Below are 12914 nucleotides of genomic sequence, written 5' to 3'. Positions count from 1 at the left end.
AATTAAGGAAAGAACCCAAATGTCCATTGACTGATGAATAGATAAGGAAGAGGTGGTATATATACACAATGGAATATTATTCTGCCATAAAAAAGAATGAAATCTTGCCATTTGCAATGGTGGGGATGGAACTAGAGAGTATTATGCTAAGCAAAATAATTCAGTCAGAGAAAGACAAATACCATGTGACTTCACACATTTATGGAATTTAAGAAATAAAACAGGGAAACATACAGGTAAAAAGAGAGAGAGTCAAACTAGGAAACAGACTTTTATCTATAGAGGAGAAACTGAAAGTTACTGGAGATCAAGTGGGTGGGGTTGTGTTAAATGTCTGACAGGTTAAGGAGGGCACTTGTAGTAATGAGGACTGGGTATTATATGTAAGTGATGAATCACTAAATTGTACACCTGAAATGAATATTACACTGTATGTTACTGTGTGGAATTTAAAGAAAAACTTGTAAAAAATCCAGACATGCATTAAGTAATAGGAACTAGAGTAAATATGCGTCTAGCATGAAGGGTTATGTTAGTTTGGCTGGGAGTCAGATTTATTTAATGTTGGCTGTAGTCAGAGGTGCCAATAAATTCAAATTCCTATCACTTAATTTTTGTGTCCTCTCTTGACTTTGGGCTTTGCACTACTCAGAGAAAGTCTAAATTTTATAGTTTCAGCTCTGTGTTTATACTGGATATACTCTGTTGTGTGGTGGTAAGATGTGGAGGAGGAAAAACATTCTATAATATTGTGATTAAATCTCAATCTTTTAATAGAAAAAAATAAAAATAAAAAGATTAAACACAGAATTGGTATATTTTTTTGAGGTTAGGTTACAAAAGACATTGAGCCTTCTGCATTGTTTCTGGTATCATTTGCTATGGCGGTGGCAGGGGCGGGAGAAGAGTTAACTAACATGTTGTGAGAAGCCGTACATGTGACAGTAACTGAGGCCTCCTACTAACAGATAGGTTAAGTGAGCACTGTGCAACAGTGCTAGTGAAGCCTTTGGATGACTGTCGCCCTGATTGGTATCTTGACTGCAACCACATGATTCTGTAACCTAGCTTCATCATTCCCAGTTCCCTAACACTTAGAAACTGTGAAGATAATGTTTTTTGTTGTTTTAGGCTGCTGAATTTTGAGGTATTATTATGCAGCAATATATAATACGTATTTTAATCTTTGAGAAACAGGATAATTATGTTTTACAAAATATTGAAAAGAACCAGTGTGTGGATGTGATATTGTGATAAAATAAGAAACACATATTTTGGCCTTTGTCCCAGGCTCCTGGCTAGAGTATGTAAAATCTTTGTGATCTCTTAGGTAATAAAGTCACTAGGAACTTTTGTCTTTGGTCATTAACTCCTATTCCTGACACCAGCTCCTAAATCCCTTGGAATTTCCTGGTAGGAGCAGCTTTTGTTCTAATGAGAGATAACTCTTTCTTGGAGAGCTCACTACACACACACCTTTTTTTTTCCTGGAAGGGAAGAGGCTCGAGATTAATAATTGATCACCTAAATGATGAAGCCTCCACAAAAATCCCTGAAGTATGAGGTTCAGAGCTTCTAGGTTGGTGAATACACTCACATGCTGAAAGAGGTTCACCCCAAGCCAATGGTCAGAAGCTCCTCTGCTTGGGACCATTCTGGACTTCACCTGATACATCTCTTTATCTAGCTGTCATCTGTATCCTTTATTATAGAATAAACCAGTAAACGTTTCCCTAAATTCTTGTGAGCTGTTCTAGCAAATTATCAATCTTGAGGGGCTTGTGGAAACGGATTTACAGCCAGTTGATTAGAAGTATATGTGACAACCTAGGACTTGCAGTTGGTTTCTGGAGTGGGGGCAGTCTTGTGAGACTGAGCCCTTAACTTGTGGGATCTGATGATAACCCTAGGAAGTGTCAGAACTGAACTGAATTGTAGGACACCCAACTGGTATCTACAGAAAATTAGAGAATTGCTTGGTGAAGGAAAACCCACACATCTGGTGTCATAAGTATCGTATGAGTAAAGGAAGAAATGTTTTCCTTTCAGTGGACATAGGTAATGCACTGTTAAATAAACTTATATCCAACGATTAGAATACTAAAACCTGAGGAGGCTCTGTGAAAGTGATAGAGAAAATTTTCAAGATTAAGAGGTAAAGTTGCATATGCATTGCATGCTATGCATAGATTATCACTAAAATAACACAAAAAGGGGGAAATGTTGGCTGCCTTGGGAACCGAGGTGGGAGTTCTTATGTACCATCTCATACATCATATACTTTCCATAATGTACTATACTACTGATCTATGTCACACAGGCAAATAAATTTAGAAAATAAAACAAAGTAGAAACATTAAAACACTGCTTGTGATTGCATAACATCTTCAACTCCTTAAAGTACAGGACTAAACACAATCCTAGAAACACATACAGAAAAGGGCTAATCTTAGCATTTGTAGTCGTGTCTTAAACCAAAAATGTTTCTAGTATTAAATAGCTACTACTATATGGAATTGGACTCCATTGCACTAAAAAGGTGATCTAGGAAAGAAATGTGTAACGTTTTTACATTAAAAAACTTATCTGAGGGGCACCTGGGTGGCTCAGTCGGTTAAGAGTCCGACTTTGGCTCAGGTCATGATCTCGCAGTTTGTGAGTTCAAGCCTCACATTGGGCTCTGTGCTGACAGCTTAGAGTCTGCAGTCTGCTTCAGATTCTATGTCTGCCTCTCTCTTTCCCCGCTCACACGCTCGCTCTCACAAATAAATAAACATAAAAAAAACTGATTTGAAAAATCAAGATTCAATAATGCATTACTCTAATCAAGTGAAAATTTTAATTTCATGTAGATACATTTACAATCACTGGCAAAAAAAGTAAAAGCAGTTAAATGAATTTTCTTTAATATACATTCAGATTGGTTCAATTTCTAGTTGGTGCAGCTAAGATGGTATCATAGGTCTAAAAGATGGAACCCCCCCCCCAAAAAAATAAATAAAAGATGGAATAACCCTTCACAATAAATTGACTTTTAAAGTGTCTATTAGTTGCTAGGTCTCTGTCTTGGAAAGATTGGAAAAGCAAACTCTTCAGTAACTAAAAATCCTTTTTAAGAACCACAATTACTGTTTTACCTGGACCACTGGTTCTCAATCCTGTTATTGAAAACTGGTATGCTTCTGGTTGTGCAGTTCCTAGCATATTGTGGATGTTGAATGCATGAATTAGCTCTTCAATCTCTTAATGAGATATCTTGTTCTAAATTAATAAATTAAAAAGTTTTCTTATTGGAGAACAATTCATACCAGTATAATATACTTCTCACTTTTAAGCGGGACATAATATTTCATCAAATGGTTACAAGCCATAACTGACTTAACCATATTCTTAACCATAGTCTATTGTTGGATATTTAGCCTGTTTCAATGTATTCTAAAATAAAATTAAAAAGTCAAGAGCTAAGGGGTGCCTGGGTGGCTCAGTTGGTTAAGCATCTGACTTGGGCTCAGGTCATGATCTCACGGCTTGTGAGTTAGAGCCCCGCGTCCAGCTCTGTGCTGACAGCTCAGAGCCTGGAGCCCAGCTTCACACTCTATCTCCCCCTCTCTCTACCTCTACCCTGCTCATGCTCTGTCTCTCCTTCAAAATAAATAAACATTAAAAGAACCAAAAGTTAAGAGCTAAATAAACATGTAAAAAAGAGGGGGGGCACCTGGATGGCTCAGTCAGATAAGCGTCTGACTTCGGCTCAGGTCATGACCCTATGGTTCATGAGTTCAAGCACCACGTCGGGCTTTGTGTGACAGCTCAGAGCCTGGAGCCTGCTTCAAATTCTGTGTCTCCCTTTCTCCCTGGCCCTCTCCTGCTCACGCTTGGTCTCTCTCTCTCTCTCTCTCTCTCTCACAAAATAAATAAACATTAAAAAAAAGTCAAGAGTGCAAAAATAAACATATATTTTTAAAATGTTGCTCTAAAGCATGATCAGAGCACAACAAAAAATTAATATCTACCATTAAACCAACGACAAAATTCCAGCACATCAACAACAGCTCACTGATTTATTAGATGAACAAACATATATCCATATAATCAATGAAAACTGTCCAATATATAAAATAATTTAAGAAATGTTGGGAATTAGCAGCACCATCCGTTATTGAAATAGCAAGAAAAACTTCACATATTTTATGCAAACACGAGAAGAGGGTAACTACTTTAAGACCCAATAATGCCACTGAATGTCTGGGATGATTGAGAAGGGCACCTTTTGAGGCAAACACACCTCCTTCTACTCCAAAGATTTGAGGAGTATATCTGATGATTGATGTTTTACAAAAATGCTAATGAAATAAGAGATACTGCATAGTATTTTTTATTAGGACAAGAAGACTAATGCCGAGCTACTTTAAGCATGGCTCAACACTTCTGCTATGAAAAATTTAGTTCTGAATTATGAAATTAGAAATAAAAAATAATTTTTAAAAGACACTAGCTGTCTCTAAGAAACATTGAGTGGAACACAGGTCACTATGAAAATACATCACTTTTCCAGTTTGCTTAATAATTTACTTTAAAAAGTTGTGTAGTTTTCATCACAAGTGACTTATACAAATTTCTTAATAAGCATTTTTAAAAGTTTAAATGTATTTCTAAAATCTAATAGATTCTTTTGATTTTTTTTTTAATTTTAGCCCTGTTGTTACATTTACTGTGTCAGAATAAGAGACTGAGTTTGTGTGGAGTATACAAATTTACACACATTTTACAGCAACTTATACCCTAACATCTACAAAATTCACATTTATAATACAATACAAGGCCAGGATAAAACTGCCAAATTCCAAAAAGTGAAACTGTATACTGTTTTTATTTTGTCCCCCTAAAAAAAGTTCAAGTTCTGCACCAACTTCAAAAAGCCCTCTTATATCCTAAGTTTGGGGAAAAAAACATTTTCCAGACACATTTCAGCAGACACAAACAGTTTTTCTGTGCTGATGAAGTAAAGGATTTCCAATTTTCTTCTGGCCCCTAAGTCTGCGTCGCATGGTAAGTTTAACAGCGTTCTTTCGCTGTGAGGTGGTGGGGAGGCTTGCAGGCTGAGCACCACTACTTCTACTTAAACAATTTCGTCTATGCTTCTTCATAAGAGGACCAGAGTTGGATTCCTCTAATGTCCTTTTAAAGTTTGCTGGAGGGGTTCTTTCAACTTCTTGGGCTTTCATTTGACCTGGAGTTGACATCTTTAAATTTTTTTGGTCCATGATGGTATTTGTCGAATTGGTAGGCGCAAGGCCAACTGACAGGCTATTATTCAAAGAATCATGTATCCTTAAAGTCAGGGCTTTAGTGCAGTTTTCTTCAAGTGGCTCTGGATCTTTTGCGGGTATGACTGCCGCCTGGACATTGCCTCGCGCTATCTCAGTTGGGACTTCTAAATAATTCTCTGAGAAGGCATTACTACGAACAAGGGCAGGTATATGGTCCTTAGAGTTCAGCCGTGGCCATGGGTCCTCCTCCAGTGACTGAAAAACAAGAAAGTAAGCCAAATAAATAATTTATTCTAGAATTCAACTCAACCATTGGGGAGATGAAGAAGTTTCATTAGAGTAAGTGACAAATTTGGTTGGTTTATTTCCTACTTTCCCATTTTTTTCTATATTCTCATTTCTGAATATTTAGTAGTATAGATAATGTAAAGTGTAACATTAAAGCAACAATGTCATAATGCAAACTCATATTGTTGCTTTGTACCTATTTCCCAAACACTAGAGGCTGTTCTGTGGCTTGAGAAAAGCAGGACATATGGGAACCTACAGAGCATGGATGGGGCAACTCTCAAAGAAACAAATGAAAATCATACGGAAACTTTCAGATAGTTTTTTAAAAGTTTGACAAGTGATTCAGATATGCATTACTCCTTCAGATATAGTGCTCTACATACACTCAGAATATTTTTCCCATTGGTAGATGATATTTTTCCTATCAAACCCAAATCTTCCACACCACTAATATTTTATAAAATCCTTGGGGCACCTGGGTGGCTCAGTCGGTAGAGTGTCCAACTTCAGCTCAGGTCACGATCTCACAGTTCGTGGGTTCAAGCTCTGCGTCAGGCTCTGTGTTGACAGCTCAGAGCCTGAAGCCTGCTTCAGATTCCGTGTCTCCCTCTCTCTGCCCCTCCTCTACTCGTGCTCTCTCTCTCTCTCTCTCTCAAAAATAAACATTAAAAAAAATTTTAAATCCTTGTCTTAATAGTTTCTCAAAAATGGAGTTTAAGCATAAATATTATGGCTCCTTCAGGTATGTAACATTTCCCTCAAATCATTACCTCTTTTAAATCAAATCAAGTTTATTAAAATATTAACATATTCTGAAGTAAACCCTTTTATAGAAGGGTAAATGAAAACATATTATTTTCCTGATATAAAATCCCTTAGAAATAAACACCTTTCAGAAAGTGCTATATAAAAGTATACTTCTAAAAAGAATGCTTTATGTTTCTAGAATTTAAAAAAAAGGGAAATTTAAGCCATCTGAAAGCATTTCAATCAAACCAAATCAAAATATAATGACTTTAGGTCAAATGGAGACTGGAGATGAGAAACCCTAGTTCCTAATTTGGTACTGCCTCAATTAGATTGCTGCCGTTTTTATCGTTGTTGTTTTAACTAAGAAAATACTCTTTCCTTCTGCAGTCATTGGTTCATTTATTTTATATTGCATAGTTTATTGAAAGCCCAGTTCTTATCTGTTTTAACACTGACTAGATGTTGGGCAGCAATCTTATTTCCAAGTGCCACTGTCAAGAAAGGACAACGGAACAGTCTTCATTCCAGGATATTTACATATGACTTTCAATAATATCAACAAGAGTTGTATGTGAGTTTATCCTTCTGCATTAGTTGATTCCAATGCCTACTGTGGTCACAAGCATGTTCTGGAAAATCACAGAAAACTGTATCTACTCATAAGAAATTATTATATTTTTTTTTATAAAAAAAATTTTTTTCAACGTTTATTTATTTTTGGGACAGAGAGAGACAGAGCATGAACGGGGGAGGGGCAGAGAGAGGGGGAGACACAGAATCGGAAACAGGCTCCAGGCTCTGAGCCATCAGCCCAGAGCCTGACGCAGGGCTCGAACTCACGGACCGCGAGATCGTGACCTGGCTGAAGTCGGACGCTTAACCGACTGCGCCACTCAGGCGCCCCTCATAAGAAATTATTGACCTCGAGTTTGTCCTGCTTTAATACAGAAAAAGGATTTACAACAAGACAAGGCAGACAGAAGGATTCCTACTAACCAAACAATCACATCACTAATTCAGGCCTAAGAAAGAAGGTAATAGTCAAGCCATTGATAGGAATAGAATATACTGCTCCAGTTTGTAAAACAACGTTACACATTTTAACACAATTTATTGTAATTTCTGGTGTGCTGGGTCTTTTTAAATTCACAGATTATTATTCTGACACTACAGGCGTGCTGGCTTTTCTTCCCCCGCTTTCTCCTTGAACTTTTCCTTTTCATTCTCTTTTTATTGGCATTCTGTGGGAATACGTTGCATCTGTCAGCACAGGCAACTGCTTAGAGTTCTCACACTCATCCCAAATTAATTAGTTCTTTTACTAGACCTTTTTACATGTTCATAAAACATATGTGATATTGAGATTACCTCCTAAAAATACATACTTCACAAGTTTCACTACTTCAGAGATCAACTTCCTCGCTCCATCTACCTTACAATCCAACAATATTAAACAACTAATTGAAAATTGTGTGGAGAACTCAACTGAAACCAAATGTTAATTTTCTGAAACAACTCCCTTCCCTATTCCTCCTTCCTATAGCTCTTGGCTTATTAAAAAAAAAAAAAAAAAAAAAAAAAAAGGCAAATTTAGTTTTGCCCTAAAGAAAGGATGGAGAAAGAAATGTGTGCCAGAGTAATATATCACTTAAACAAAGTATTTCTACCATATCTATTCCAAACAAAGATATAACTAGTGGTATACCTTAGAATCCATACCCAAGTTCACATGTCTATAGATAGATAAACCTACACTCAAATGCCTAGTCCAAATGTTGGACAGTCTGTTTCATTTCCTTATTTTTAATTTACATAGAAGTTAGTTAGCACATGGTGCAATAATGATTTCGGAAGTAGAATCCAGTGCTCATCCCAAGAAATGTCTTCCTTAATGTCCCTTCCCCATTTACCCCACCCCCCCCCCATAATCCCTCCAGCAATCCTCAGCTTGTTCTCTATATTTAAGAGTCTCTTACATTTTGTCCCCCTCCCTGTTTTTATATTATTTTTGCTTCCCTTTCCTTATGTTCATCTGTTTTGTGACTTAAATTTAAATGTGGGAAAGTCTTAAAAACCAAATTGCCCAAAATGTCATTATATTTATCTAGATGTTACTAAACATGGGATTATTTTAACAAGGAAATAAATCAGAGACAATGTACTTAAGGTTGCCAATTAAGATAAAACACAATTTCTTGGGAAGAAATTTGCCTTTACTTACTTGTTAGGTCAGAGCCAACAACACTAATTATTTGGCTCCAAATATTTTCCTCTATTTGGGTGGGGCCAATTGGTTAACAAGTAACTATGCCTAAATATAAGTTAGTGTATACATAAATCTCCTTATCTTTTAGTATTAGATCATTATTTCTCTAGAATCATTATTTTCCTAGATCCTTATATCTCTAGATCATCATTTCTAAAATTCTAGAAATAATTTTTGAAACATATGTACAATTTTTACTAATGCCAATCAGCAGGCTGCAATAATTTTTATGTGAAATCAATATTAAGAATATTTATTCTGGCAATCCCTATCAAAATCCCAACACCAGCATTCTTCACAGAGCTAGAACAAACAATCCTAAAATTTGTATGGAACCAGAAAAGACCCCAAATAGCCAAGGCAATCTTGAAAAAGAAAACCGAAGCTGGAGGCATCACCATCCCAGACTTCAAGATGTATTACAAAGCTGTAATCATCAAGACAGTATGGTACTGGCAAAAGAACAGACACTCAGATCAATGGAACAGAATAGAGAACCCAAAAAAGGACCCACAAATGTATGGCCAACTAATCTTTGACAAAGCAGGAAAGAGTATCCAATGGAATAAAGACAGTCTCTTCAGCAAGTGATGCTGGGAAAACTGGACAGCGACATGCAGAAAAATGAACCTGGATCACTTTCTTACACCATACAACAAAAAGAAACTCAAAATGGATGAAAGACCTAAATGTAAGACAGGAAGCCACCAAAATCCTTGAGGAGAAAGCAGGCAAAAACCTCTTTGACCTTGGCCATAGCAACTTCTTGCTTGACACATCTCCAAAGGCAAGGGAATTAAAAGCAAAAATGAACTACTGGGACCTCATCAAAATAAAAAGCATCTGCACAGCAAAGGAAACAATTATCAAAACCAAAAGGCAACTGACAGAATGGGAGAAGATATTTGCAAATGACATATCAGATAAAGGGTTAGTATCCAAAATCTATAAAGAACTTATCAAACTCAACACCCGAAAAACAAAATGCAGTGAAGATATGGGCAAAAGACATGAATAGACACTTCTCCAAAGAAGACATTCACATGGTTGACACATGAAAAAATGCTCACATCACTCATCATCAGGGAAATATAAATCAAAACCACCATGAGATACCACCTCACACCTGTCAGAATGGCTAACATTAACAACTCAGGCAACAACAGACGTTGGCAAGGATGCAGAGAAATCTCTTGCACTGCTGGTGGGAATGCAAACTGATGCAGCCACTCTGGAAAACAGTATGGAGGTTCCTCAAAAAATTTAAAATAGAACTACCCTACAACCCAGCAATTGCACTACTACATATTTACCCAAGGGATACAGGTATGCTGTTTTGAAGGGGCACATGCCCCCCGATGTTTACAACAGCACTATTGACAACAGCCAAAGTATGGAAAGAGCCCAAATGTCCATCGACAGATGAATGGATAAAGAAGATATGGTGTATACACAGGCACCCCATAAGAGACTCTTAAATATAGAGAACAGAGGGTTGCTGGAGGGGTTGTGGGAGGTGGGATGGGCTACTCCTGAAATCATTGTTGCACTATATGCTAACTTGGATATAAATTAAACAATAAATAAATTAATAAATTTAAAAAAAGAGAGTATTTATTTTGGATGCCTGGGTGGCTCAGTCAGTTGAGCATCCGACTTCAGCTCAGGTCATGATCTCATGGTTTGTGGGTTCTAGCCCCACGTCGGGCTCTGTGCTGACAGCTCGGCACCTGGAGCCTGCTTCAGATTCTCTGTTTCCCTCTCTCTCTCTCTCTGCCCCTCCCCTGCTTACACTGTCTCTTTCTCTCAAAAATAAATAAACATTAAAGAAAAAAAAATTTTTTAAGAATATTTATTTATTCCTTGGGGCACCCAGGTGGCTCATTTGGCTCAGGTCATTATCTCATCGTTCGTGACTTGGAGCCCTGTATCGGGCTCTGCGCTGACAGTGCAGAGAGGGCCTGCGATTCCCTCTTCCCCTCTCTGCCCCTCCCCCACTTGGTCACGTGCTTGTTTGCCCTCTCTCTTTCAAAATAAATTAACTTAAAAAGTAATAATATTTATTCCTATCACAATCTATGTCCCCTTACCCTTTATCTCCATTCTAATGCTTCCTTCGTTATTCTGCCTAAAGGTCAGTGATTCAAATACAAATAAATACATTAGGGAACACGAAAGTAATGAATACATTCAAACTGAGGAATAGACAAATACTCAAATGAACATAAGCTCCTTCACAACTCACAAAAAGAGAAAGGAGATTTTAAAAGGTTTCAATCTGATTATTCAAAAGTTTTCAAAGAAAAGAAAGCTTTGACAAGAAATTCTTCTGAGAATATAAGTACAAAATATTAATTTGTCAGTTTCTAAATGAAGAGTCAATGCAAGGAAAACTAAGTTGCCACCTGTATGTGAAGTAAAAGAAAGCACTAAAAGTAAATTTCCAAGTACTGAGCATAGGATCACAATACCAAAAATCAATCAAATTTTTTGTACTGTGTAGCTCTGAATACCTTAAAAAACTGTCAAATACATAACATAAAATTCTACTGTATTTCCTATTTTAATGGTCAGTCTTCTAAAAAGCACATTCTCAGAAGGCCCAAGTATAACAAAGTAGTTATCAATACTACTAATTTTTAGTAGGAAAATACTGGGATGAAATCAGAAAAAAAGGAAATATGGTACCACTTAAATTTGTTTCATAGCCTATCTTAAACTCATTCAATATTAACATGAGTAAGAAGAGGAATAATGTTTCTTATCCATGTTATCAGACAACCAGTTCTAAGGTCTGATATCCAAAGGTCCACTTCAATCTTGAGTCTGTACGATCTAATCCAAACTGTTTAATCTCTCAGTCTTATTATCTGTAAGACGGAGTAACAACTGCACTATTTACCTATTTGGGTTATGAGGTTCAAATGAAATATATATGAAAGTACTTCACAAACTTTTAAATGCTTACACAAATGTTCATAGTATTAGAAGAGGATCATTAGAATATTATTACATCTACATCACCTTTCTATTAGGTGCTGTACACATAGCTAGCATTCAGAATAGCACTGATGTGAAGATGAATCAATGACAATAAGTTACATGACAAAGATCTATCACTTTCTTGAACCTCATTCAAATCCAAAATCCTTTTCTATGAAGAATCTGAAAACTTTTCAGGCAACACCAACCAAAGAAATTCTGTTTATTAGAACAACTTAAATACCATTTAAGAGAATTACATACCTTGACTGGTGGTGTAGAACATGGAGAAGGAGTCATCACGCAGGTTTCTTGACTATTATAGGAAGGACTATCCGTCAGGTTCAGATAGAGCTCATCTTCATTGGTGAAATTTCCCTGACTGTCCACTCCTGGAGAAATGCAGATCACTATAGCACTAGTATTATCTGCTCGAAGCATACGCTGCCTCCAGCGGCCTAGTGCTCGATTCACAAGCATTTTGGCACAAGACTGTCCATGCTCACCCTATATTTAAAAGAACAAGAAGAAAGAAAGTTCACAACTCAGATTTAGTTGCCACTATATCTGTTATCAAATTTAAAGGTGTGGGGGGGTTTTTTTTTTTAATGTTTATTCATTTTTGAGAGAGAGAGAGACAGAGCGTGAGTGGGGGAAGGTCAGACAGAGAGGGAGACACAGAATCCGAAGCAGGCTCCAGGCTCTGAGCTGTCAGCACAGAGCCCGACACGCGGCTCGAACTCACAAACTGTGAAATCATAACCTGAGCTGAAGTCGGCTGCTCAACCAACTGAGCCACCCAGGCGCCCCTGTTTTATCAAATTTAAAATGAGGTATTCGTATGGCTTAAATTAAATCTCCAAAATTTCAAACATTATCCACAGTCCCCATAACTATGTTAAAATAGTATTGCTCTAAATTTTTTAAAGTAATAAAACAAGGCCTTATCCTGTGGTTAAATTTCACCTGTGTTTTTTTCTTTTTGGTAGCAAGAAACTTAGTCTTCACTGTAACTTTAATTAGGAAAAGCTATATAGAAGTTATCTAAAATGGGAAGTAAACATCAAATTATTACAGATAAACAATTCACAAATGAGATAATCAGGCATGGTAAAAAAAAAAGAAACACAAACAAACAAACAAACAAAAAACACGTAGTTCAAACTCATGTTGTTTAAAGGTCAACTGTACATAAAAATGATGCCACTGATATGAGGAAAAAAACAATACAGTAAGTGGCTATGGTATGGAGATCACCACATACAAACAGAAAGAATAAAATAAAAACAAAACTCCAAATGATCTCATGTTATGCAAATAAATGTGGCTTGGAATAAAACTTTTAGTATCATACA

General features: G+C 36.7%; 1 protein-coding gene across 1 annotated transcript in view; it reads right to left on the bottom strand.

Annotated features, from left to right (window-relative positions):
- Window positions 1–4047: 4047 nt before the first annotated feature.
- The window catches only part of PPM1D (protein phosphatase, Mg2+/Mn2+ dependent 1D), a 47366-nt gene continuing 38499 nt past the window's right edge, over window positions 4048–12914 (bottom strand). Inside the window, exons 5-6 of the mRNA XM_027034283.2 lie at window positions 11824–12066; window positions 4048–5525 (exon numbers count right to left, since the gene is read on the bottom strand). Of these exons, the coding sequence (XP_026890084.1) occupies window positions 4968–5525; window positions 11824–12066 (801 nt within the window). The 3' untranslated portion in view covers window positions 4048–4967. The remainder of the gene's footprint in view (window positions 5526–11823; window positions 12067–12914) is intronic.

This window comes from Acinonyx jubatus, chromosome E1 (assembly GCF_027475565.1).
Source record: "Acinonyx jubatus isolate Ajub_Pintada_27869175 chromosome E1, VMU_Ajub_asm_v1.0, whole genome shotgun sequence".
Taxonomy (NCBI): domain Eukaryota; kingdom Metazoa; phylum Chordata; class Mammalia; order Carnivora; family Felidae; genus Acinonyx; species Acinonyx jubatus.
This window is presented reverse-complemented; position numbering and strand designations above follow the sequence as displayed.